The 27028-nt window shown below is 40.3% G+C and overlaps 1 protein-coding gene across 1 annotated transcript in view; it reads left to right on the forward strand.

The window, feature by feature from the left end:
- The first annotated feature begins 451 nt into the window (after positions 1–451).
- The window catches only part of LOC128733988 (calmodulin), a 75835-nt gene continuing 49258 nt past the window's right edge, over positions 452–27028 (forward strand). The window contains exons 1-2 of the mRNA XM_053827938.1: positions 452–900; positions 25087–25261. Of these exons, the coding sequence (XP_053683913.1) occupies positions 898–900; positions 25087–25261 (178 nt within the window). The 5' untranslated portion in view covers positions 452–897. The remainder of the gene's footprint in view (positions 901–25086; positions 25262–27028) is intronic.

Raw genomic sequence — 27028 nt, forward strand, 5'->3', positions numbered from 1 at the left:
ATACCAAATAGAAGCAAATAACTGGATAAATTTAACCGCAACTCACCCATTGTGCAACATAATGAACGCTATCTACACTATAGTTACTATATATATATATATATATATAGTAACTATAATCTACACGACAGCATAAATTGCGTCACACACATGCATGTCCAAGCTCTTGGAGCAACTCGCTGAGGCCAAAGCTGGAAAGCTCTACTGCAGCATACAATGTCTCTTCCAGGCTGTCTCTCTCACGATTTCGGCTGTGTGTTTGCGCATTCATATTTCCGGCAAAAGAGGCCGTAGTCGCTGCTCGCTGACTGTTTTCACTCTCTTGCGCTCGTTTCGCACGGCCTATCTATACATACACTGCACGCACACTAACTCATCACGGCGGCAGCAAGCAAAAGCAACAGCAAGCAGAAAGCACGACTGAGCTGGTTGGCCTCGTCAACGGGCACGGAGCAGTTGAATTTGAACCGCCGTGGAATATAGACTTGAAAATAATCTTTCCCGTTAGCGCTAGTTGGTGAGAAGCAGGCATAGGAGGCAAGCAGCAGCGCCATTAGTCAGCTAGCAGCAGTCATCATCAGCGGTGGTGTGTGAGGTGATCCCGGATTGTTCTCTCTGCCTCAGTCTGTGCGCGAAGCAAATACCCCTTTTGTAATCGAATATAATAAAAAAGTGCGGAAAAGCAGTTTTGTGCTACAATAGCGGTTGACAGGCCAGCAAGCGCACATAAGAAGAAGAAAATTCCGCTAAACTAGTGTAAAAAATTTTCTGTTCTGTGACCCACAGAAGACAAGTGCGAACGCGCAGCAGCAACAGCAGTAGTTCAAGTTCCGGAATAAGCGGAAGCTTGATCACTCTTCGAAACAGGAAAAGCCACAAATTAGCTAAAACACAAAAATGGTAAGCATTTTGCAACTTTCTACGTGATGGATTTTTTTCCGGAACATTCGGGGTAGGTGCGAATCGGTGCTGGCTAGCGTGGAATCTCGATTCCCCAAGGAAGTGACAATATTGGTGAAGAAAAAATAGGTGAAAATGAAAATCGACCTTTTCGTGTTCCTCGCAAGATGTGTTCCTGCCTGCTGCCATGGCTGACTTGAATGTGTAGAGTCTCCGCGGCGCGTTGGTTGACACGCACACAGCAAAACCGTGAAGTGAAGCTCCACCGTTGGGGCCGCAGAAGGAACTTCACGTCGTGAAGTATACCGTTTTTGATGGTTGCTAGTCTGTGCTATGCACACTGTCGGTTACCCCCGATAGTGATTCCTTGATTTCTTAACCAATTTCGTCGTTCGACGAGTTGAAATTTGGTTTGGTTTTTCAAATACGTATCATAGCTCCGGTTGAATTAGCGGAGCCGCGTGTATGGCTTCCCTGTGGAGCACAGTGAATTTGATGTTAGCTGACAATGGCAAGACTTCCTTTTAAAAGGGTCTGGTATTTGTTTTCATCACCTGTGGGTTTTCGACATTCTCCCGCTCGCCTAGCTAAGGCGAAAATGGAAAAGTCTCTCTCAGGTTGGCTTTTGATTTTTGCCTCATTGTACACTCACCAGCATACACTTTGGTCTGGTCGTCGTGCTTTGGGGCCGCCACCGAACGTGCGAAACACCCAGCGGCGGGACACGATTACACATTTTGCCGCATTGCGGGATTTTTTCCTGCTCGCCATCTCACACACAGCTTTTATTGCATGGCTTCCAACCTTCCCATGAGAACTAGTGTATCCTCGACAGCGAGGGACCCTCTTTTGCTAAAGGGTTGGTCACTGTTAGGACCCGCTAACGCGGAACAATGCCGTTTATTTTCCCGTGCGGAAGATGGTGGACGGGCTAGAGCGGATCGATAAAATCATGGCGAGGCTTTGGATGGTATGAAAAATCAATACCTAACCTATAGTTTATTTCCTAGTCGCGTAGAAAAAAAAGAAACAATTTTAAGTGAAATCACATACTACGATGTACGATTCATACTGTATTCTACACGGACCACGGACATCTACAACGCAAACCTTGCCCGTCGTATGTGTAAATTTGTTCGATATTACAAACGCTTCAAAGGCAAAATCCAACCAACTGTTTAAACGCGTCTCGCTCACGAACACAGCGAGAATATGTAGGCCTCGTCGCGACTTGCGACCGCCGCGAAAACGACCGCCGACTTGTTTAGGGGATTTTAACCCGCCGTCGTACGAGAGACGTGGAGCAAATGCGAATTGTTTGAATGTGACTAATTTCCGACATGGGAAGCGAAAAAACGGCTTTTCAACCGCCGTACCAGTTCCTTTCCTGGTTTAGCACTAAACTAACCTGTAATTAGGTCAGGATTTGCTGCTACCCGAAGGAGGAAAAGTTTTTGCCTAACGAGCTCCTGTTGTACCTTCAGAAATGTTTGAAATTTAGTGTTTTATTCATATTTCAACCGATATTATGATTAAGGTTTACAAGGCAACAAAGCAGATTTGGGCTGTTCAAAACTATGTCCTTTGCCCTATTTTTCTAGGGACTATTTACATAGTTTTTTCCCTGCTATTTACGAATGACCTATATTCTGCAGTTGGCGATGACGTTTTCCATTTTTTTTTCTAGAAAGTATGCTGCAATCAAACTTGCACTGGGTAAAAATTACTGAACAACCTTTAACGTTTTGTTCAAGGTTGTATACCTACAGCAAACATCAAGGCTACATTTGCAGAAAAAAGTTTGAATCGTCCCACGCCCAAAAGTAATTTTCCAATTTTTAAGAGTTTTTAATGCCAGCGAACCAAATGTTATGTACTTTAAGTTTATGAAGGAGACTACAAGCAGTGTTGAGTTGTGTCAACAGAAAATAGACGTGTAACTGAACGACGTAAGAACACAATGATAAATTTTTGTTAGCATATCTTTTGTTTTGAGGATAAAAATTGCTTTTGAAATCGCTTATCAATTATGCCAAAAAGCCGTTGTGCCAGATGATCATTATAGCAAGTGACTATGCCATATGGGGTAGCACTACATATATGCATTAACCTTTCGTTATTCGCGCCAACTTCGATTTATAGGCATGCTAAAACCTAACAGAATTCACTTGGTGAAAAACTTATGAAACTTTTTCCACCGTTTGAAAGATTTTGGTCTGCGGATCAACTTTGCTGAAAAGAGCCATTTTATTTATTGCTGGAATCCCGAGATATACCGAGATACAGTTAACGGTTCACAGGCGTTGTACAAAATACAACAGCGCGAGTAACGGAGGGTTAATACCATTTTTTTCAGAATTTTTGTTCGCGTATAGATATAGTGCTCCTGACAACATTTAAAATTCCGGATGTTCTGTCGTTTCTTCGATCTAAAAGCAAGTTCCCGGACATTTTCTAAATGTCCAGATACATTTGTAACGTAATCGACTTTCTGCTTTTTATGGTATTCGTTTTTTTAAATGTGAAGCAAAATTAAGAAAATACAAGGTCACTTTATCTAATCTAATCTCACACTAACGCAGCCAATTCTTGAAGGCATCCTGGAAAATGACGATTGCTTGAATCAATCATTTGTCTTGTCAACAACCAGGCCAACTGCGCAGCATGTACCGCAGAGAGAATTCCAAGGAATCAAGTGGAACCAGAAAAAAAACCTAATTCCATTAAACTCCTAGAAATCAAGGGGAAGGAAGAAGGCGTGGACCTCCCGTAGCAAACGCTTCCCATATACATAGATAATGTTTTATTTACAGACGTTGGGAGTATCTTTGCTAATAAAGGTTAAGTGATACTCCAAACCCTCGGGGATAAACTAATGGCATTTAGACCAGAAGCCAGGCTGCAATTTGCCAAGGATATAGCGCCTTATTTCGCTCCCTGAAATAGGTCAGTTTGTCAAAAATATTATTTTAAATCATATAATACTTGAAAATAAAGTCATATGGTTTAATGGTTGCCCGAAACTGCATTTGTAAGGTTAGGAACTGAAAACCGCACGACCCCGCACCTCCTAACTTGGCTACTGAATTATACAAATTGAAGTATTTCCAGGTATGGCCACGTGGAGGCGCTAGGTAGGGGCTTGAGATGGCTAAAGCTACGTTGGGCGCTTTTTGCTCGATGGCTTTCCCATTTCATACCCAAAGAAAATACAAGGTCACTTTACGAGTGAATCTTACTCGATGTTTATCTCGCATAAGCAAAACAAAAACAGTGGAATCGCGTTTAATCGCGAAAAGTTGCATGAGAGCTGATAATCAACTCACTTTTTCGAATAATTATCACCTATGAAAGTTAACATTTTTGAGATTTCACTGATATAAAACTTAACACTGTTATTGAACATTTCAGTGGTTATAATATAACGCATAATATGGAGTTATTGGTTTCCTTTGGTCTGGAATTGGTCTGGAACGGATTTCAAAGCGACTTGTCCATAAATACGGATAGTGCGTATCATAGCCTATAATTGTAATAAACTAGTATGACACGGACAAACTAGACAAGAAGCATGTGTCTTGTTTGTCCGAGTTAGATTGTTCTTACGTTAAGCAAAGAAATTAATTTATAAGTTAAGTTAATATGGCCACAGCCGATGTTTCCTAGTCTATTCTAATTTCATACTAGATTTCATAATAGATTCGAAACACTAACTACCACAACTATTAGTTTAAATAATATAACATTTGAAAATAAAGTCGTGTAGTTCACTGGTTGCCTAAAACTACAGTTGTAAGATCGGGAACTGAAAACCACACGACCCCGCACCTCCTGGCTTGGCAGCTCAATTATACAAATTGGAGTATTTCCGCGGTTTATGGCCACGTGGAGGCGCTAGGAAGGGGCTTGGGATGGGGTGAGCCATGCTAGGCGTCTCTTCTTCTAGTTGCCTCTCCCATTTCATACCCTAATATGGCAATAACCGATGTTTTGTTAACAAAAAATTAACATGTTTCGAATTTAAAAATATTTGACACCATTATTTCAAAAAGCCATGTTGCGATCCCTTGAAAAACACCTCGGATAACTCTGATACATTCGGGAATCGTAAAATTAGAAAAGATATTTGCAGCACTAAAAATGATGTAGGTCTTAGTAGAGAGGTTAAGCGTTATTCGGTTCTGCTGCCTTTTTCGCAGTACCGGTTATTGATAGATTCGTTAGGCATACAGAGAAGTCTACGTAAATCCTATTTTTAGTTTGTTTTCATAAACTGGTGAAATTGGGCAATTGGGTATTTTAGTGGTATGTACATTTCCGCATATTCTGACAAGATATGATGCCATTCAATCGCTACATGAAGACTTTTCCGAATTTGACTAATGGAAGTAATGAAAAAACATTTTTTTTATATTTGAAAAAAAATTTTGGAATAAGACGATAGCTTACAAGTAAACCACTTTTCTTTTTAGCTCGTCTTAGACAACACAGTGAATAGATATACTATGTTCATCGAACGATACAGGTTTCATATGAGAGCTTTAAAAGCTCGGTTAAAATGAAGAGCTCTATCAGAGAGATAGAAGAGAGGGAGAGAACTTCTGACATCAAGTCAATCAATCGGCTTGGCTGATATCTGTCAAACAGCAAATCATTCTAGTTTTGATTTTTATTAATTTTTTAATCGAATATTGACTTAATTGAAATATAAAAAGAACTGCTAGATTCAGGAAACGACGGGCTATCAAATGAGATAGAAAAATCCACTTTTTTGGGAAAATTAAAATACCCAATTGAGTGTCGAACTTGGCGCCCAAAATATATTTAAATAATCGATGTATCGATGAAAAAGTAAAATTTAGAATGAATGCTATGGAATATGTAAAAGAAATACCAGATTTTGTAAACTTGCTATCAAATATTTGATTTATTTCTGTTTTAGTGAATTTTTTGGATAAAACTGGCGCGATATGGATGCGCTATTCTATCTAATGTGATTCAAAAAGTATTTCCTAATATTTTTTTAAATTAGAAAATAACTCAATCATTTAGGTAATTTTCTGAAAAAGTTTCGGTTCGAATAAAACTCAGAAAAAAATCATTTTGCGGCTCGAGTAGCACATTCATCTAACTTTAAAATCCTCCAGCTGTATTGAAGCTGTTGAGAGGGATTCGACATTCGATGTGTTCCCTAGCGCTACAGTGAATGTAAGCTTAGTTCGTTCCAATCCGTTAAGCACTTCTTTAAACAAACCAAAGGAGCATCCATGGGATCACTCCTTTGATCTTTACCATGACCTAAATCATACATTTATAGAATACGAAACCACCGCATTTAAATTAATTATGGTAAATTCAAGTTAACTCAATTGTTTTACAAATTTAACGTAATTGTGTATGAAAATTTGTCTTTTGGTTTATCCTCACACGATGATCTTTAAATGAAAGTGGTGCTATCGATCCCTGGTAGAAGCGGTGTACGGATCCAGTGTCGTGTGTTCGAATCCAGCATCCATTCACTTGAATTGAAATCGCGGATCTCACACTTGAGCGAAAACTATTCAACTATTATGATAACCTTGTATATATAATCCTCGCTGTGTTTACTCTTTCAATCTTGGACTTTTACTCTTCCTTTGGAGTAATATGAATTCTATCTTCATCTACCGTCGTTATAATTTGATTTGTATAATGAGTATTTGAAATTGAGACTTATGCAACTGCAGTTATGTCTTACATATGGATGTTTTTTACTAAATTACTCGGTACAATTTGACAAGCTTTTCTTGTGGTAAGTTACTCATCGTTGTGAAAATTGTTTTAGAATAAGTTCCAGCTAGTTGTCATAAACGCTCATGGAAAATGATCATTCAAAGTTTGGTGCTAGTATCAACATATCACATATCTATGCTTTGATGTAGTTTATAGAAAGTAACTAAAACAATGCACACGCTATAATACCATCCTTGATGGTCTTTCTCATCAGTAAGGTTCAATTTCAAAGCTTCGGACAAGCAAGCCATTGAATCGAAAATTCGCCAACAAAAAAACAGCAGTGTAAAAATTCATCGAATTCATTGGGATCGTTAACCGATAATAATTAATTAATCAGGAACTGTTACAGCACCTTCACCACCGCGCAGTACACTGGTACAGAGCGAGTACCGTTTCGAGCGTAGAATCAGCCCACACGCCCATAGAGCCTAGCCTTACATAATCCCGAACAACGCCGGACACACCTATTCATTGTACCTTTTGTTCCGTGTATTGTAGTTGTTTATGTTTCAAAATCCGGATTAACCACATATTAGATGTAGACTATGTCAACTATCCACAAACATTACTCTTGACCTCCAATGCTAAATTTTCCATTCTTTATTTCATGAGCAGTGTGAGGTGAGTACTTTGACTATCTACCCACTTGCAAAAACTTGAATTTTCATTCCCGCGTTGCCCGCTTATTTCCTACTTGCTAAAAACGCTTTGCCCTTTTTTATTTATTTATTTAAAACACAGTTCCTTAAAAATATTTCGCTACAGCAATAGCTTTTGCTTTTGTTTAATATTTATTTCTAAACACAAGCATTCCATTACCAGCTTTTCTGCATATCGATTTGTAAAAAAGTAAGTTTATCTAAAAAAACAGAAACAAATATATTTTCTTTATTTCTCCTCGGAACGCATGCAATTCGATTCTGTATTTAGTCTACCAAATTAAGCTGGCATTCAATATAGATGATGCCGCCTGTCCGCTCTATTTACACACCCATCGAATGAAAAGCAAACAGAGCTGCTCCTTCCTGGTAGTAGAATCCTATTAGAGAAAACAGCCGAAAAGCATGTTTTCTTCATCCCAACACCAATCCTGCCCAACAGAAGCTGGCAGCAGCGAGCGAGCAGCTGGTGAGGTGGCTGGCCTGGCAAGGGGCCCGCGAACGCGGACAGCCAGCCAGCCAGCCTGCCAGAACCGTTGTGAACGAAAACGAACCCGAAACGTTGCAGTGCAGTACGGTAGATGGTAGTGTGTTTGTGTAACTGAAATTTTCCTCTCCCAAAAACTATTGTGTTTGAGTTTGTGTTTGTGCGCGTTCAAATTCCTCTCACTAGTTAGCTCTCATTGCTCACGTTGCGGTTTTTTTTGTTTCAGTGCAAAGAAGGAACGATTCAGCTGTTTCGAGTACCCCTCAAACCGTGCTCGAAATGTGAAAAGTTGAAAATGTTTCCAACTACAACAATATCGCACTGGCACCAACACACAGACGCGCTGGTTAATCGATTAAACATGACTACCTTACCGACGTCCGACATGTTCCGATTCACCCATCCACCCCGCTCTCACGTTAGTCCGATCCGTGTAGATCCGTAGATTGCCTTGCATATTTCCATTTGCGGAGCGGTTCGCGATGTGTAGAATTATAATTTCTGCTTATATGGGAAAGCATTTGCTTTGCCTCGTAGCTTCGGTGTGTGTTTTGCAGCAATATTAAAAGAGACAGCTCAGCCAGCAGCAGTAGCGCAGCAAATACTGCCGCAGATTGGTGGAGTTAATTATCCGTAGCTCTTAGCACTGGAACGAGGAAGCCATGCTTGCGCTGCTCCAGTCTACTGCTTCTTGCTGCTAATAACACAAATTGGATTAGGACCTCGCCTTCGATTCGAGCCGGTTGACAATCGACTGTTTTTCACTCGAACACAGCCATTTATCGCTGTCAGCTCACCGCAATCCAATTATTACTGCTCACCTGATGGATAGCAAACATCGTCGCATCGTCGTCGTAGGTGCCTAAGAAAGCAGCAAGGCGTGTCAGCTGGTCAGCGCCCCACTCACTCACTCACCGATGCTCAAAGGAAAACCCTGAAAATGCCGCAGTAACCCTGGACGGTTCGCCGCTCCCATGCCGCAGGGAGCAGTAGCGATCAATAAATGACCCAATTTACAGAGGGACTCTCGACGAACGATTGCCGACCCAAGAAAAATTTCCTCTCTGGGGGCAATATTTCAAATTTCAACTTATACTGTATTAGCTCAAATTGTCTGACTTTTTATAGACCACATGTCATGTAGTTTTTTTCGTTGTAAATTGCTGTCTTTTCTTTTCGTACCCTAAAACGATCGAAAGGTACTTTTTTATGACCAATTCGAAGATAGTGCTTCTCCCCTGATGGTGAGTTGGAACTCGTTTAATCATATGTTTGAATCATCATGACCTTGATTGTTGCTTCGCGCCGCTGCCGATGGCTGTAGCAGCGTGATTCGTAGCTTTACAAACACACTCATGTCCGGTCAGGATTACTCATTCCGCGCGCAACTTTTGTTTGAAAATGTCGATAACACTCTGTCACCAGCACAGCGCCCAATAACATCGATTGCTAATGTATTCTTTGCTTTAACCCTCTCCTGCCCAATGTAAGTTAAGCACTGAAATTGAAAAACTTGGTGGATGTAAGTACTCGAGGATGTACTTAGCTTAGGTACTAACTGATATTGAAAAAAAAAAAACATTTCTCATCATCGATATCAATTTGTCACACTTAAGATTAGAGCCGAGCGGTTGAATTGTTCGATAATGGAATTGGTTGTCGGCGGCGGGCTGCGCCGTGCAATTACATAGTTCTCCGTTCCGACGAAATGCTGCTAATTGAATTGATAGAGAGCGTCGCACTCAAGGAAATGTGATAACAATTACGCAATGCGATTACGTATCGTACTCGAATCAACTCAGCTACCTCCTATCTACTTGAATTATACGCCGACACCGAAATTGGTTTGTGGAATAGAATAATAATTCTCAATATGTGTAAAAAAGCGTTGGTTTCCATCAAGTAGCGCAGTAGTTGATGAAAAATGCATCAAAATGTCACCTACCCGGGTTTGACATGTGTCAACAACGCATCATTATAATTGTAATTCTGTGTGGTGATTGTGTTTCGTTCAATGTAATCAATTTCAACACATATTAAATATGATTTGGACGATAAAACTCGTGTAGGAATGTAAAAAACTATGACTTAGTATCTGTAGAGTATAACTTGATACAAATCCAACCTAAGCGATTGCTGAATGACTGTCTTCTACCCATATTCATGTGTCCATCATTATTTCGTACTTAAAAAGGGTATTTTTTACAGCATCATAGTTCCGGCTGGTTCTCAGTGATAACGTGGCGAATGACTTCATATAACCCTCAAAAAACGGTCCAACAGTATAAAAACGTATGAACTTGAGGACCAATTTACAGGTCCATTACGCGAAATTACGAATCTTCCACCGAACGTTTCTTCAAATAAATCCATTTTGGCACACTCGCGATGCGGCATGTTGCACTGTCTTGTTGAAACCAGAGATCCTCCAGATTTAGAGGTACTCAATTATGCTACAAAAAATGGAGGTACATAGCTCCAATTGTTGAGCACGTCCGTAAAATGAACGAAGAAGACTGCGATGAGTTCCTTGAACTGAACCGTGCTTTTCGTGAAAAAAAAAATACAATTTACAAAAGTGGTTCAGGTTTCAGTCTATTCATAATAAAATGGCAATTCAAACTAAACATAAAATAAGAAACATTTTTCAATCAAATGCTGCCAACTTATGGTTCTATACCTCTATAGAAAAAACACCCTTTACAAGATAGAAATAGGTAAACAATTGCAATAATTGATACTTATAGAAAAGTCATAAAGAAGTTTTAACTGTCGCATAGTTGAGTGTGGAAATGACAAAAAAGAATGATTGCTTAGAATTGCACAGTACGATTGACCAGATTGCAAATACGGCCTTCTGGGTAATTCAAAAATGCATAATCTTCAGCTTTTTCCCATTTTTATAGGTCAAACCAATGTCTTGGCTTTGTAACAAAAAATTTTTTTGTTGAAATACGGCCAGAATTTTCCATCGTGACAATGCTCGACCACATGTTACACTATATCGGATTAAAAATTTAAGGATGGCGATTGCAAAATTTTAACCGACCAGACTTGAAAATATCCGACTACCATTTATTTCGATCAATGTAAGGTGTTATCTGCACTGCAATACACTTTTCATATTCGATCAAACTATTAAAAATTGGTTTGAATCGCTTTTGCTTTCGAAGCACACGGTATTTATTTGCTGCCAAAAAGGCTGGAAAAAAGCTGTTGGCAATGGGTAATAAAAAAAATCGAGTTTCAATTCAACTTTCAACTGTAAATTTTCAATTTTTACTCTAATGCAGTGCTAATTGACGACGAAATAAGGCTTAAAAATCTGATTTTTGACATCAATATGTTTATGGGCCAAACTGCCCATAATGTGGTGTCACTATTTTTGTCGTATATTTTTTAAAATCAGCAATCTCAAACAGTTTAAATAAAGTTCGATTCTACCTACGACTGGAATACCGCAGAAGTTGCTTCGAAAAAAGTGACAAATTAATATGCATTTTAAAAATGCTTCCATATTTATCTGGTGACGATTTCACAATTTTGAGCTTGTTGACAACGAATCTTCAATGTCAGAAGAATAGCTTTGATTGGTTACCTGCCTGTCGGTCATCCATTAATATTTGTTTTATGGTTTGCAGACACCAATTAGTCGAATGTTTTTTACAGTCATAGTTGCGAAGCTCGTAGCAGATTTTAAGACTATTTTAGACCAGCCACTGATTGACTGAATTGGACTGCTTTGCACGCATGAAAAAACACAAAAAGGACACTCAGCAATGTTGCCAAGAACAAAATATTCATAACTTTTGGTAAAACTGCTAGTTAACGTGTGAAAAGTATCGAAAGTTTGTTGAAAAGAAGACAAAGAAGCCAGTTGTCACGTCTCGTCTTAGGGCTATAGAGCCCACAGATAATTGATGTTCTGTATAAAAAAAAATACTCATTTTGTTCGCCACATTTTTTGTCCTCCGATTTTTAAAGAAAATTCAAACGGGGAGGGGGGGGACAAAAACTTTCAAAATAATTTACAATGCATTTGCATTTTTAAATAGGACACCAAAATAGAGAACAACTGATAGCACAGAAACACTACCAGTACCCGTAAAGCCTTGAATATGAATTTTAACGATCGATTCGAATCCGGCCAAATTATGTTCTTCTAGTTTTTGAAATATTTTTATATTTTTCACTAATTCAGTGATAAAAATTACTTCTTCATTGAATTCCAAAACGAACCACTGACCAGCTTACTGACTATTTCAATCGTACGACATGTGCAAAGAATTCGTTAAATGGACCCTAGACTTTTTTTCGGCGTCCGGGAGAGACTTAGTTCAATAAGGCTGATACAAATTTGAAAAAAAGTTTGTCACCCCCCCCTTCAAAAATTTCCGAAATGTGAAGGGGCAAAAAAATGAAGTGTTATATTACTATGTTGCATTCTTTAGTGAAAAGCAGATTTTTTACAGTTGAACGAGTTTACATCTATAAATTAGCCAATATGTGCAAAGTTATGGCAATTATCCCGTTAGTATCGATCAACTTTCTTTCACCGACTAACCTTTATGGTTCCTATTGCAAGTCACAGGCGACTATTTTGCGTTCGTTCGTTCGTTCCATTTTAATTCAACTTGTTTTAAAAGAACCGAATTAGACTGAGGCAAAAATCAATTGGATCGAAAAATATCGAAGTTTAGTTCGGTTTGAACTAAAATTTAAGTATTGTACAAAATATCTTTATTAAATTTTTAATAAATGTGGAAAAATATACGCTGGTTTCTTCTCTTTTGTTTAGTTATTGAAGGTTTGATGTTATTATTTTTTTCTTGCCCCCCTTTCAACAATATTTTGAGGCCAGGACATAAACTTTTGTTCAAATTTGCATAAGCCTAACTTCAAATGCCAAATGTTGGGATAGATTTAATCTTTTGATGTCGAAAAAAATTATAATAGGATATTCCAATCCAATGCTGTGGTGGTTGTTCGCGACGCACGTCCTTCCATCAGTTTTAACCAAAATGAGACGCATTTTATCCTAGTTTTCTCGAAATAAAGAATTGTAAAAATCAACATCTCGTGATTCCTCCACTGAGCTAGATGAAACCTTTTTCCCCAGGAGAAAGATATTGTTCTACGAAATTCGGCGATTTGGTGTTTGTTTGCGCCATCAGTTTGTTTCTTGAAGTTTTGATGAATTCCAGATAATTTTACCGAGTTTTCACGAATTTAACCAAGAGAAATAAGCTGAAACGACTTCCACTGCCGTAATCAAACATCCTGTCACGGGATTCCATATGGAAATGCCTTCTGGCGAAAAAAATCCAGAGAATCCAGGGATCCAGATATATTAGTTTTCATCTTTTCGTTTAGAGAAGACTAAAGTAAAATTCCCTTTGTTTGGCCAAAACTGGCAGAAAAAGATGAGTCCCGTGAACAACACCACAGTTGACTCCGCATAAGTATTAGTGGAGTTCTTAAAAATATATTTCTTTTGACATAAAAAGTGATGGGTTAAAAAATTTGACCTTTCTTTATCGACATACTTCAGAACCGACTGTTGGAGTACAGAACTACTACGGCATTGAGCCTACGATCCTACCGACTCTAGCGAACAGCAACACCCAGCTAAGACTCGAACATACAACGACTGGCTTGTAAGACTAGCATTGTAGCTCGAAGTAAACTGGGAAGTGGCATCTTTTGACATTAAAAGATTCAACCTTTGAATTTAAAAATTTATTGCTACAAAGACAGTGCCAATGTTGCCAGTGCCAATGTTGTCAGTGCATGTGACTAATTTGTAAAGCAAAATTGATTCGTTCGATGCAAAAATTCAAACGATGAATTTTCCAACTCCTGCCGATTGCTCATTTACAAGATTCCTGCATCGTAGCTAACGAAAAAGGAGACACATGATTATTCTTAATCATAGCACTCTTGTTAAAATTTTGGAAAATCACCCAGAAAAGGCAGTTTATTGTCACATTTTTATTATAAATTGACTGTAATATTTAATTAAAGACACAATACATTTTTAAAGGGGCATTTCTTGCATTAAAAGTTGGTTTTGAAGTTAGTTTTTTTTCTGTCATAGACTATATTTGGTCTTTTTTCTGGCTAGAATTATGCATGCATAATATAACAGGCAAACGATAAAAACCAACACGGAACTGACGTACGTTTATTATATTAGCTAAATGTTAATATTTATCTTGTCGCAGCTGGTTTTATTATCACACTGTCACAGTGTAATGATCTCCGTTTCGCATGAATTCGAGTGTGCCTACGATTTATTTCTAGCCACATCATTCTGCACGTTATCACTCTGAATGAAAGAAGCAAAAAAAAAAACCGTGGTTACTCGTGACTCTATTTTGATTTGTACTGTTATTTATATCCGATTGTGTCAGGTTAATATCTTTGAATTTTTTTTTTGTTTTACGCTGACACGCATACAGGTACAGGCTGTTTAGTTAATGGGAAAAATAATGTTTTATTTTTGGGTCACTTTCCCTATTCTCGGGCACGCATCGCATGTGACGGCGTGCGCTAATGACGACGACTATGAACGATGCTCTACTGATGCTGATGCTGATGATGATGATGATGGTGTGAAGATGTGCACCTAGTAGTTAGTATTCACTATTCGGCGAATACTCTCGAAAACCGGAGAGTAACGACCTCTGCGCTGCAAGTGTACTGCATTTTTACGAGTCCGCCCTATATCGAGCAGTAGTGCGAACAATTTTCCTGGATGACGTTTTTAACCATCCATCAGCAGCGTGTGCGCAAGTTGGAACGAGGAAACTAGCGGCACCTTTGACAAACGCGTTTAATTGAAAATTTGCGATCATAAACAGCTAACCTGTTACTCTGGCAGGAGTGTGTAGCAAATTATTGCTTCAACCAAAACAAACAGAAGGAACCTGCCTGCAGTAGCGGTGCACTGCGACTCTACTAGTCTTTGGAAGGTTGGTCTGCAGTAATTAGAGAAAATGCGGGAAGCTTTCCTTGTACGTACATAGTAGAATGCGGGTTTGTATAGTACTGCATTATTGATTACGACGGGCTCTCAGTCGTGGTGTGTCCCTGAGAAATAGTCCCTTCTATACGCAGTGAAGTCACACGTTGACGTCGCACAAGAGAGCAAACAACACTCATCATCATCCTTGTGCGACATTTACCCACCGTCGTCTATAGGCGCTATAATTGGCACTTTTTGTCAACTTCTGTTTTTCCACATCTCGCTAGCTGCTATGCAGCAAATGACAACACGTTCGTCTAGTGTACTGCGGCATTACAACGCGCACACCGTACTGCGACTGTGTACATTGTGATAATGGTGGTGGTTATTGCAGATTTGGAACGATGCTACGAAGTACTCCGCGACCGTTTAAGTAGCTATTAAGAAGCTATTACGAGAGTAGTGGACCGACAATGGTGCAGAGAAAATTGTACCAGCATCCATCGGGCTTATGATTACCCACCGCGGTGTGACGATACTGATGATGATGATAGTCACTACCTGTGACAATGCAACTGCTACGAGAGACACATTACAACGAAGCCTAAAGTCAGCGCAGAATATCGAACAAACCCAGAAAACTTGGCTATGTCGAACGAAAAAGAGCAGTACGTTTATTAAAACCTATCACCTCAAAAATTTTGTAATATGGCCATTAAGCAAAGAGGCAGCCAATTTACGATTCGGGTGAAATAAGACATTGTAAATTGTTTTTAAAATTTATCGACTTCACGACTGTGCGATTCAGCGTTTTTGCCGGTTCTTTTTTATTCGCGTTTTCGCAGTGTATTATTTATTTACGGACCTATGTGTTTCACTCAGCAACGAAGCGAATTTTTGTTTTCGTTTGGTATGAAAATCGATCAGCCGAAGAGGAACTGTCATATTGTTACGCCCACTAGGCACAATGATCGTTCGTTTTTTCCGCGTTTACTACAAACGCCATGATAAATAAGCGCATAGGTACTATATTGTTTCATGAAAAAGAGTTAAGCAATTCAATTGAAAAATATTTGTCATATTCTTGACCATTCAGTAGTAATTTGGTATCCTCTTTTTATGCTGACTATTCCGGTAATAATCAGTTTTTTGAGTAAAATGTCACGTTCTGAACTCGACAAGCTATGCAAGGTCACCTTATTTATTATGTACCATCTCCGGCAAACACGGTTTATACCCGACTTGATTGAAAATTAGAAGCACCAAAAAGTTAACGGGCGGAAGCAATCATCCAATCATCATGTTCATCGGTCGTGTTTTCTGCTGTCACACCAAAACCATACCCAGGAGCGCAATTTATGCTATAAAATCTCAACCGACCAATTTTTGCAACAAAACACTCAGCAGCGTTTGTATTTCTTTCCGCGGTCGGCTGTTCGTTCGCGAACACGTAAAGTATTTCAACTATTTGGCCACCGGTTGGTCCGCTCTGTCAATCCGCCACTCTGCCACAGTCGCAGACAACCGTTGTGGTCCAGTGGGCACGGCTCGCGTGGGCGAAACACTGCAAAACAAGCAAAGCAAGCAAAGGCGAGTGCGATGCAAAGCAACAACAACAACAAAAAATCGAAACACACCGCGAGAGCTCGTGATTGTAAGCCGCGTCATCCTCTGTCATCTCTGTGTTGGATGACGGTCGCTACCGTGAGATGATTACTGCTGCTGCGCCCGTCTGCCGACGAATCATTTTCATCATTATTGTGTGGACTTCAATCGCGTCATCATCGCCGCAAGTTTCGACTTCAGTCTTTAGTTGCCCACTTCGGTTTGTCTACTGGCAGCAGGCAGCTGTGTGACTTCGTGTCCCTCTCATGCAGTGTGTTCAAAAGGGAAATACCGCAAGTGCGAAGGAAGTCCGTATGCAGGCCGTCGCCGCCGGATCAGATTTTTCTGCATGGCGAACGACCACCGCCCGGTGCAAGTTTTTCGAAAGGGTTGTTGGAACGACCGTGACTAATAGCGACGGCGGGCGGCGTTGAATACGACGCGCTATAAATGATTCACGCCCACGAGCCGAGCCGAACCGATGGGCTCATTTGTTACCGCATCCCGTGAAAACATCCCCCCCACCTGCATTTGAGAAGGGTTCTACCACGGTACGGTTAGAATTTTGATGGGTCTGTCCCACCTGTGGCAAGTGATTCACTTTCTAATTGATTTATTTGCACCGCACGGTGACATCACGAGTCTCTTTAAAGTGGTCTTTTTGATGGGATGTAAAATCAACAACAGGACAGGGTGCAGGGTGTTATTTAATATAGATTTACCGTAGTTAGTTATTTTTTGACGCACGACAACCGTTTGCTGGCCACATTGGGGTTCTAGGAAAATCTACTGTAGAATGAAATTCAACTATCCAACCAGGATGGTTTGCGGAATTGAAGGTGTCCATCAATTTTATGACACTGCTGTAGTTACAGAAGTTCAGCAATTTCTACTGCCACCTGTGATTTCCATCCAACTGACCAACTCAATGACAAGAACATTTTACTACCCTTAAAGCTTCACCAAGGTTCATGCTCTTTTTGAAGAATTTTTCGGTTCGCTGTTGGAATTTGTCCAAAACTAAGGTCTTGTAGGACAACGAAGCACTGTGATTCACTAGAGCCCATTTGACTGTCTACCCTCTTGTGCCAATGGCAAATCAAATTAGCATCTTCTTTTTTTCTTTCGTAAGTGTTAACGAAAGTTGATTGCTAATTCTTTACTAATGCATGACTAAATTATTATGAACCGTTCGTTGCATTTTTATATTTGATTTTACGGTTATGTATATTCATATTATCGTAGTTTACTTGTTTGGTTTATTAAAAAATATAACATCGTTTTAAATTGTATTAGATTTATATTATCATAACTATAAGCGGAAATCATCATAACTATAAGCATCTTATTCTGTCTGTAATACAAACCAGGCCCTTAACAGTATGTCATATTTTCGAGAAAAAAATCGCAGCTCACTCCCTACACGATTTGTACAAAGCTGCAGCTAATACATGCGCCATGCGTACATCGGTGCGAGTACTTCATGAATACTCTGTCATCCAAGGAAGGATTTGTTATGGATCCGAAAAAGAAGGTGCGCAGAATTTATGTTAGAAACAACAATAGTATTCGTGATACAACAATGTACAGATGGCAGTCGTCGCCGTCACCAGCTTAGAGCCGGGGTGGCTCGTGCTGTTTCAAACGGTTGTCTCCATTCAACTCGATCTTGCGCCACTCGTCTCCAATTTCCCAGGCGTCTCAGAAGTCGCCAATCACTTTCGACCTGGTCGAGCCATCTTGCACGTTGAACCTTACCGTTCCCGGTGCCGGTGGGGTTGTTGAAAACAACTGTTTTAGGCGCACTGTCGTTCGGTATTGTTACAACTTGTCCGGCCCAACGTAGCCTACCGAATTTCGCCAAATGTACAATGGGAATCTTTCCAGACAGTGCCTGTAGCTCGTAATTCATACACCACCGCCAATCTCCGCTTTCAGTTTGTTCTCCACCAAATATCGTCCGTAGTACCTTCCGCTCGAACACGGCAAGGACGCGTAAGTCCTCCGTGAGCAGCGTCACGCGTCCATAAATCCATAAAAATCTACCGGTCTTATATTGGTTTTGTACATTATCAGCTTCGTACAGCAGCGTGTGCTTCTTGATCTTCATTTTTCGAAGGACAAAGTAGGCTCAATTTCCCGCTTAAGTGCGTCACTGGATCTTTTTACTAGTGTTGTTCGCGGTCACCAGCAATCTCAAATACACGAACTCATCTACCACTTCCAGTTCGTCACCGTCAACGGTTCCCGTCCGTGGGAGGGCACGCGTTTGTGTCCTTTGAGTCTCTACCTTTCATGTATTTGGTCTTCGATGCATTTTTAGCCCAATCCTCCTAGACTCCGCTTTCAGTCTGACATAGATTGCCGCCACCGTCGCGAAGTTCCTAGCTACGACTTCAATGCCATCTGCAAAGCCTAGGAGTGCCTCTCGCTTCGATACCCATTCGTCGGATCACCCCTCCAGATGCGATGTTAAACAGCATGCAGGATAAGCCGTCACCTAGTCACCTTGTCTCAACCCCCGCTGCGTCTCGAAGGGTCTGGTGAGTGTCCCCGAGATGCGTACGAAACATCACTCGATCCAATGTAGCTCTGATTTGTCGCCTCAGTTTGTCCGGAAACCCGTGTTCGTGCATTATGTGCCATTGCTGATCTCGATCGATTGTTTCATATGCTGCTTTAAAATCAAAAAAGATGTGATGCGTGGGTACATTGTACTCGCGACATTTCTACAAAATCTGTCTGATGGTAAAAATCTGGTCCGCAGATGACAGTACCGTGGTTAAAACCCCAGCGCCGCAGTTGATAATGGTAAATTAGAATATAAATGTGAGCGAAGACTCAAACAAATGCCATGATAGCATCCAAGACAAGCATAAGCATCAGTAGCTTAGTTGCATCCCACAGAGTTACATAGCGTTAGGGGTACATTTAGGCCTTTTGGTTACACATTCCGGTTGTTTGCATTATTGCGAAGTTAGATTATTACATCAAAAAAGAGGTTTTGAAAATTATAAAAAAGAGGCTGAAATTATAGAAAATTAGGATGAGTACGTCCCATTCGCTCTCAATTAGACGCAAGGTGACGTACGCGGGATAAAGTTTATAGTAAAATATAAAAATCCAAGGTCGTTAAAGCACCTGGAACGGAGAGTTCCCGGTTTTCTACAGAACACCAAAAGTGCTTGGACAATCCAAAAGCTATAGAAACCTGTTCTTGTCCAAGCATTTAAGAAGTAAATCTAGCCTACTTTAACAGCCTGAGAAAAGTTGATTGGCGCTGGAGATTTCGTTCCATGAAAATATGAATAAAATCACTAAAGATGAATCTCTTCGCGTCATGTATGGAAACCTGCAGTCTCAATTAATAGAATTACAATAGAGCGATAAGTAGACGGAATACTGCCTCTTTTAGACATGGATTTGAGAATTGAAATTGAAGACAACACGCTGAAGTTCAATGTCTTCCGTAAACCAACGTTTACCGGTCACTACATTACTTCTGACTCGAATGGCTTTGGGGTCCAAAAACAGGCTTTCCACTCCACGCAGTTGGTAATATTCCCATGAAGAATGAAAACTACGATTAAATGGGTACGACAAGAAGTTAGTGGACAAAATCATCGTCAAATATTTCTGCAAAAAATGCCATCAAAATACTACCAATTTATAACCGGAAAAACAGGAAATCCAAAGAATTAGCATACCGTTCTCTCTGAAAGTATCAGCGGCATCTTTGGCTTGAGCAGCACGTTACTCACAATCGTGTGGAAGATTTGTGTCTGTCTCCCATCTGAAAGTAACAAATTATATTACAAAATATTCAAACGGCACTGTTTCCAAGTTCCATCACAAAAGTGATGTTTCCGTATTCAGCACTTCATTTCTTTTGGGAAATATCATTGTTGACAGAAGCGATTTTCAAAACTTTTTCTCTATCTGTGCTGGATAAAATAAAAAGTTTAAGTGTGTGCAGTTTATGGCGGAAGTCATCTCCAGAAGAACGATTTATTTATCCCTAGAATCGGTTTATGGAAGAAAGTCGGCTATTGTGACGTCGCAAAACATCCGGAAGCTGAAGATTGCATTCAACTATAATGATTGTGCAGGTCAACTCGTTGTAGATGACGGAACTCAGCGTTCCACAGCTCCTGATGTAAAGAATAAATTTTAAAAAGTTGAGCCAAAAGTTATGTCCTACATCGCCGTTTCTGTAAAGGAAGGGTATTTCTGAGCGATTCATGAAATATACATGACCCAATATTTAGATCAAGTAAACAATTATGTCAAATTTGGGTTATAATCCGTTTGTTCAAAACACTGAATTAGAAAATAATAGAGCATTTTCAAAGCGAAAATAGCTGTGAAATCAGAGGGTACTCCGTCGAACAAATCCAATTATCCCATACATTTTAGTTAGCGTAATTATTATGCCTATGCGCTTGTCAAATCTTATCTTGTTATTAATCGTAATTACCGTATCCTTAATAGAGTTACAGCACAGTTGATGATATCGGTTGCCCTAATTCGGTGCGGGAGCGACAGAACATAATGGCATTGCACTTCGATATATCTCCCTCCTGCCCTGCGGTAATTTTTGAATAGACGATATCAACGGTTTCGCTGAACAAAAAAATGCGGAAAAATTGGAAAATCGAAGAAGCTCTGGTTCATCTCTACTTATGTTTTTTTATGAATATGCTTCTATGAATATGAATGTTATGAATGTCTATGAATAGTTTAGTAAATCGAGTTTCCCGGCCATAATTCTTGGTCCTGGAAAACTTGGTGCAAAATTATGTGTGTGGTATTTCCAACTGATGTTTTTTTTCTGAGATTTCTGAGGAAATGGGCGATGTCCGAGGAGAAATTTCTCTTGCCGTTTTCTGGGGAAACATTGTTGTCATTAATAAGTCCATCAGTCAATAGGTTCTTATGCAAAATTTCATGAACTTCTGAAACCGTCAGCGCAAACCTGTACGATATATTTGGAAAAATCCCTAGATGTTTTTGCTGAAAATTTAAACTTAATTTAAACAATTTTTTGTAGATATGGAAATAGTTTGATTCTAACGATCGGAATTTGTTGATAAGAACACCAGATTACAGATCCAAATTCCACAACAGACCTTGTAAGTGAAAAGTACAATGATCGAAAACAGTACAAATCACGGAAGTCTTTGGCGATTTAACAATAAATCCAAGTTATTTATTGGCTCTGGAGATAATATCTCCAGTTAGTGCGCTATCCAGGATGACACCAAGATCAACAATATAGACGGAGCAGGCTCGAAAGCTGACAGTTCATTTATAAAAAGGGAAAAGAGCAGTGGTCCCAAGTTGCTTCCCTGTGGTATGCCAGAGATGTTGCACGAACGAGTCGGAAAACTCGGACCCGATCTTCACACTGGTGCCTATGGTGTGTAAGCAAGTGTAAGGTATAAGTATAGCCACTTGTAGAACGGTGCGGAAACTCCCAGCTTCTCAAGCCTGGAGCAAGGAGGATACCGTCATCCACCCGATCAAACACTGCTCTCAAGTCCGTGTACATTGCATCAATTGACACTTGAAGACGATATCAACGAGATTCATAGAGACGGAACGTTTTGGAAAAAATCTGATGAAATGGTCTGATGAAATAAACTATAGTTCTAGCGAACACCACGTCGTTCGCGATTATCTCGAGCTGTTTAGAGCTGGAGCAGGAGCACCACGATGTAATTCCTCAATAGTTTTCAACGTTTCGCTTAACACTCTTCTGAACATAGCTAAATCTTTCAATAGGGTAGAGAACTTACACTTACAATGTATCTGCTAATCAAATACTACAAGGTAGTATGTTAAGGCCGATGTTTTTTATTATCTACATAAAACAATGATACTTATTATGGTGAAGTGAAGTGAGTGCACCCCTATTGAGCGAGTCAACTACCGCGGTATCTGGGCTAGAGATATGGCTTCGATCATTAATAAGTTTGCCTGATGTTTTCGGTGAAATAATCCACTTTTTATTATCAACCTGTGGAACGTTTCTGGCTAGCCAGAAACAAAATAGTTTCAATCATATTATCATTTCCTGACATGAGTTGAATATAACATCTTTTTATACATATTATATGTTCCTCAAGGTTGCATCTTGTAACCGATGTTATTTATTTTGTTTTTGTAGTATTTATAACTACAAACTGTATGTTTTTTTTTTTGTTTTTCGATCCAATATCGTTCGTGAGAAATTCATTTAGGCTTCCATCCGATTTTTTTTTATAAAACGCTCATTAAAGTACGCTTTATTTGCATTACAATTTTTAGAACTGTTTGTAGTCGGCGAAGGCGAAGATGATGATTTTTCACAAATTTCATTTTACACAAAGTTTGAACAAAATCAGGGTACTTTTATTACAGAATTACTGGTAAACGCCCACATCTAACATTCAATGCAGTTTTGAATCTAGGTCTCTTATGTATATTTTTATAAACATAGATGAAATGTAGAAATGGTTAAACATTTACTTTTGCACCAAATCTGGCAGCACCAGTTCTGTTTGCCGTTGGCTAGACAATATTTACCCACATTCAATCACTCTGAAACTAAATAAAAAAACAGCAGAGCGGAGAAAAAGAATGCTTCTCTGTCCACTGATCGCGGTCCGTCACGAGGTGCGGAAAATCGCACCGAAATTTATCTCGCTTCTTGCGCACGCGGCAATGCCCCCCTCCTCGATTTGCCGCTGTCGACCGGCTGGCCGGCCACTCCGTCCCACACTACCACCCAACACTACAATACTACCAAATAAATTGAAGACGAAACCAGTTTTGCTGCCAAGCGCCGGTTAAACCGGCTTCTTTCGAAAGCCGCGCACCGGTCCGGCGCGTACGGGTACGATGATGAGACAGTCTTCTTCGCCAACCGGGAGGAAAGGAAACCCGTGCCGTGAAAACGGCAGGGGGAAAATCACCACCGTCGTCTGCTCAGAAGAGAAACTGTAATGACTTTGGAATATGTATTAGTTTTTAATACGATTTATCGTTGTTTTCCTTCTGCATCAAATTGGAAAATTACCGTTGCGGTTCTGCCACCCAACGTCGCGTCGATTGGCGATGCATATGGCGCAGACGCTTAAATTAGCCACGCTGACCGGCCGGCAGCGGCAGAGGATGGTCGACTGATATCTCAATCTCCGCCAAATAAAGCATATCAGCCCTGCCAACGGACGAAATGGACAGACGTCCGATTATCATAAGCAAAGCGGCGGAAGCTTATGATGGATGATGGTGATCGACCTGGAAAAGAACCCTCAACGGCCGCAGCTCAGTTCACACTTCAAAACAAGGATTATGTCCAAATCTTGATAAATCAGTACCAATTTAGCGGAGATTGCGGATGATTGTGTTGTACGCGTCTCTGCGTTGCGGTCACTTTCTACAGCTACACACAACATCTGGCAGTTACGGTTTGATGCTGACCAACGGGCGGCGAAAATAAATTCACTCCTTCGGACATTAAATTTTGATTTCTCCTAGACCTATGGATTGGTGCTCATCAACCGGCGGCGGCGGCGGCATACCAGCACATGCAAACCGCCCATCGGCAACCAGCCGGGCCAGCTAGCAGCAGCAGAAACAGTAACGCAGTAATGATGTTGTATGAGTGTTTGTCTGTGTTGCGTGAAATTTCTTACCTTCAAAGATTGATTTATATCATAGTGTGATTGTGGAATCGTGCGAAATATGTTACTCATATATGCTGCCGGGAACTGATTTATGCCCCTCGCTGATGTATGGCAAATTAGGCGGTTTTCCCGTATAAGCGCAGCAAAGAAATCGCTGATTGATGCTAATTGCGTGCGAGGTTATGATTCATGATGGGGCGATAATTAACTCAACTATCTAACGAAGTGAAGTTGAGTATTTTTCGGCAGGTTTTAGCTAGGTAAAGGTAACGACGTATTGTTTCTTTTAAAGGTTACAAAAAAAACATTGTCGTAAGTTGAAAGATCTTATTATAGTTCATTTAAAAAATTATTATTCACACAACAAAAAAGAATGCTTTTACTATGGCTTTTTTTCCTATGAATGTCTTAGGTTTAGATTGCATGTCGCTTACGTTTAACTGCACTAATTACGTTTACAAACTTTCTATCCATAACAACTATATAACGCAAGCGAAGAGAAAAAGACATCATTTCTAACGTCAATTTCTTCGTACGCGGTTTTCCCGTTTTTTTTTCTATCGTTTTATCCTGCAACACTGACCTATCTCAAAATCATGAAATCATTTTTTTTTGTTTTATCTTCGCCTTTTCAATGCTCAAATATGTATTGTGACTTGTGTGACAGTGTTGCAGGGAAACGAAGATAAGAATTATATACTTTATCAAGTCAATTTTACTTAGGCTTATCGTAAATATATCTACTTTTGATTACGTATGTTTTAAAGTTACATTCCTTTGATTCTTCGTATCTTAACTTCTGGTTACACTCGATATGTATCCGCGAGCTTTGCTGTTCCATCACAACTTCGCCAACAGGTGCCACGAGCCGCCAGTTTTCGCACCTTCGCCTGACCTTGAGTCCCATCAAGCGAAACGCGAACAACGGTCAGCAGCGCATTTGCTGAGCGTTTGTTTGGATTAAGCACATATCTAACAAGTTTCTTTTTTCCCCGTTTTTCTCGCCATTCTCCCCCCATCCAGGCCGATCAACTTACAGAGGAACAGATTGCCGAATTCAAAGAAGCGTTCTCGCTTTTCGACAAAGACGGTGACGGCACAATCACAACCAAGGAACTGGGAACCGTGATGCGATCGTTAGGTCAGAACCCCACAGAAGCCGAGCTGCAGGACATGATAAACGAAGTCGACGCGGACGGTAAGTGCTATTTTCATGTACCACACTCCTTTCTCCTAGCCAGTAATCATTCGATACCTACCTGCGTTGCGCTTACCGCGGTGGCAGCAATATCGAGCCGCCATCCCACGTCATCCGCACTAAAAACCGCAGCGCTTGTTGTTTATTCGGTCGCAAACATGCGTTTCTCGCCCCGGAGGACGCGAACAGGCGGCGATTCTCGCTGCCTGTTTCTCGGAAGGAAATTAAATCGATCCAATTTTCAAATGGCAACGAAGCGCGCAAGATCAGTTGCGCAAACTTGTACATATGTAATGCAGTACTTACGTACGTCAGAGCTTTGAGGGGTTGTTGTTTATATGTACCATGGCGATTATCAGTTCCAGTGCGGCACCGCGCCGTGTCGTGTTGTGCAGCGCGGTTACTTCAGCCGAGCTAACCTGGAAGGGCGGGCGCAGCAAGGGAGCGAGGCGGAAGAATCGGAAGAATTTTCTAACCCGTGTACACTGCCTCCGCTGCTGTTGGTGGTCGTGAGAAAATAACCAGCGCCACATGATGAAGCTACAGTCCTCTCTAAACTGCGGCATTGATTTATTGATGCTATTTACTAATTAAAATTAATTTATGTTTAAAACGTTTTGCGATGGCATTGATGGGCGGAAAATTAACACATACTACTTAGTACCATTAGAGAGAAATTCTGGATATTTCCATTTGGGTACACACAATGTATGACAGGTTAATGAAATGAGTTGTGTTTTGGTTTATCATTGCCAACTAATTAAGCTTTGCAGATTCGCATTTGCAGCCTACCGTTTATTGCGCAATAAATAATGGTGCCAATAATCGGGCACAACTCTTTGTACAGCAGTGATTTAATCCAGAATAATTGGAATAGTAACACAATAATGGATGTCTAACCGTAACGGGGAAACCCGTCGCCTTGAAACGCAATTTTGTTCCTATCGGAAACAGATCATTAGTCGTTGCCAGCCGTGCTCTCTGTGTTGGCTGTGTTTGTTTGATCAATTTTTAGGTCCCCCAACAAGCGCAAACAACAGGCCGTTTTCCATGGTTTGGGGGGTAAATTTCCTTCGAAACAAACGAAGAAAAATGTCGCTTCAAGAAATATATTGATGTTTCCTCTCTATAAACATTCTACGTGTGTACAACCTATCCACCCGCACACAGCAGCGGGAGGTTTTTCGCCATCAAGCGAGTCCTTTTTTCATCCATTTTTATCAGGCACAGCATTTCCGTGGGTCAAAATGGGACAACGATGTTCATCAGCAAAGGAAAAACAATCGTGATTTGTGTTGATTTTTTCGGTAGAGCTGGGATGGGTAATATTTGGGTCACATTGAAACCCATTTTTAACCACTCTAACGAGCCGAGAATGGAGTGAGAAACTCTGTCGAGTGTGTTAAAAACACTGTAAATATTGCGAAGGAATGTCCGATTACTAGAGGAAATATCATCCAAGATTTCCGCAACATTCTTACAGTGCCCACGGAGGAAACACAAAAAAGGAGCTGTTGTGTTTTTATCCGGGCAACAATACACTGTTTGCCAGGTCTTGTGGTCGTTTTTTTCTATCTTGTTCTTGCCATTGTTGTCGAAATATTCTGTGCCAGCAGGATCAGACGAAAATTCCTGTATCAATTTTCACATTTGTTGCACCACCACCACCCGGTCGATTATAATGATGATGATGGCGGTTGAAAAAGGAAACCATTTTTCCCACCATTTATCGCTGTTTGCGAATTTTTTTTCACTTCGTTTTGCTCC

The sequence above is a fragment of the Sabethes cyaneus genome, chromosome 2, assembly GCF_943734655.1.
Source record: "Sabethes cyaneus chromosome 2, idSabCyanKW18_F2, whole genome shotgun sequence".
Classification (NCBI taxonomy): Eukaryota; Metazoa; Arthropoda; class Insecta; order Diptera; family Culicidae; genus Sabethes; species Sabethes cyaneus.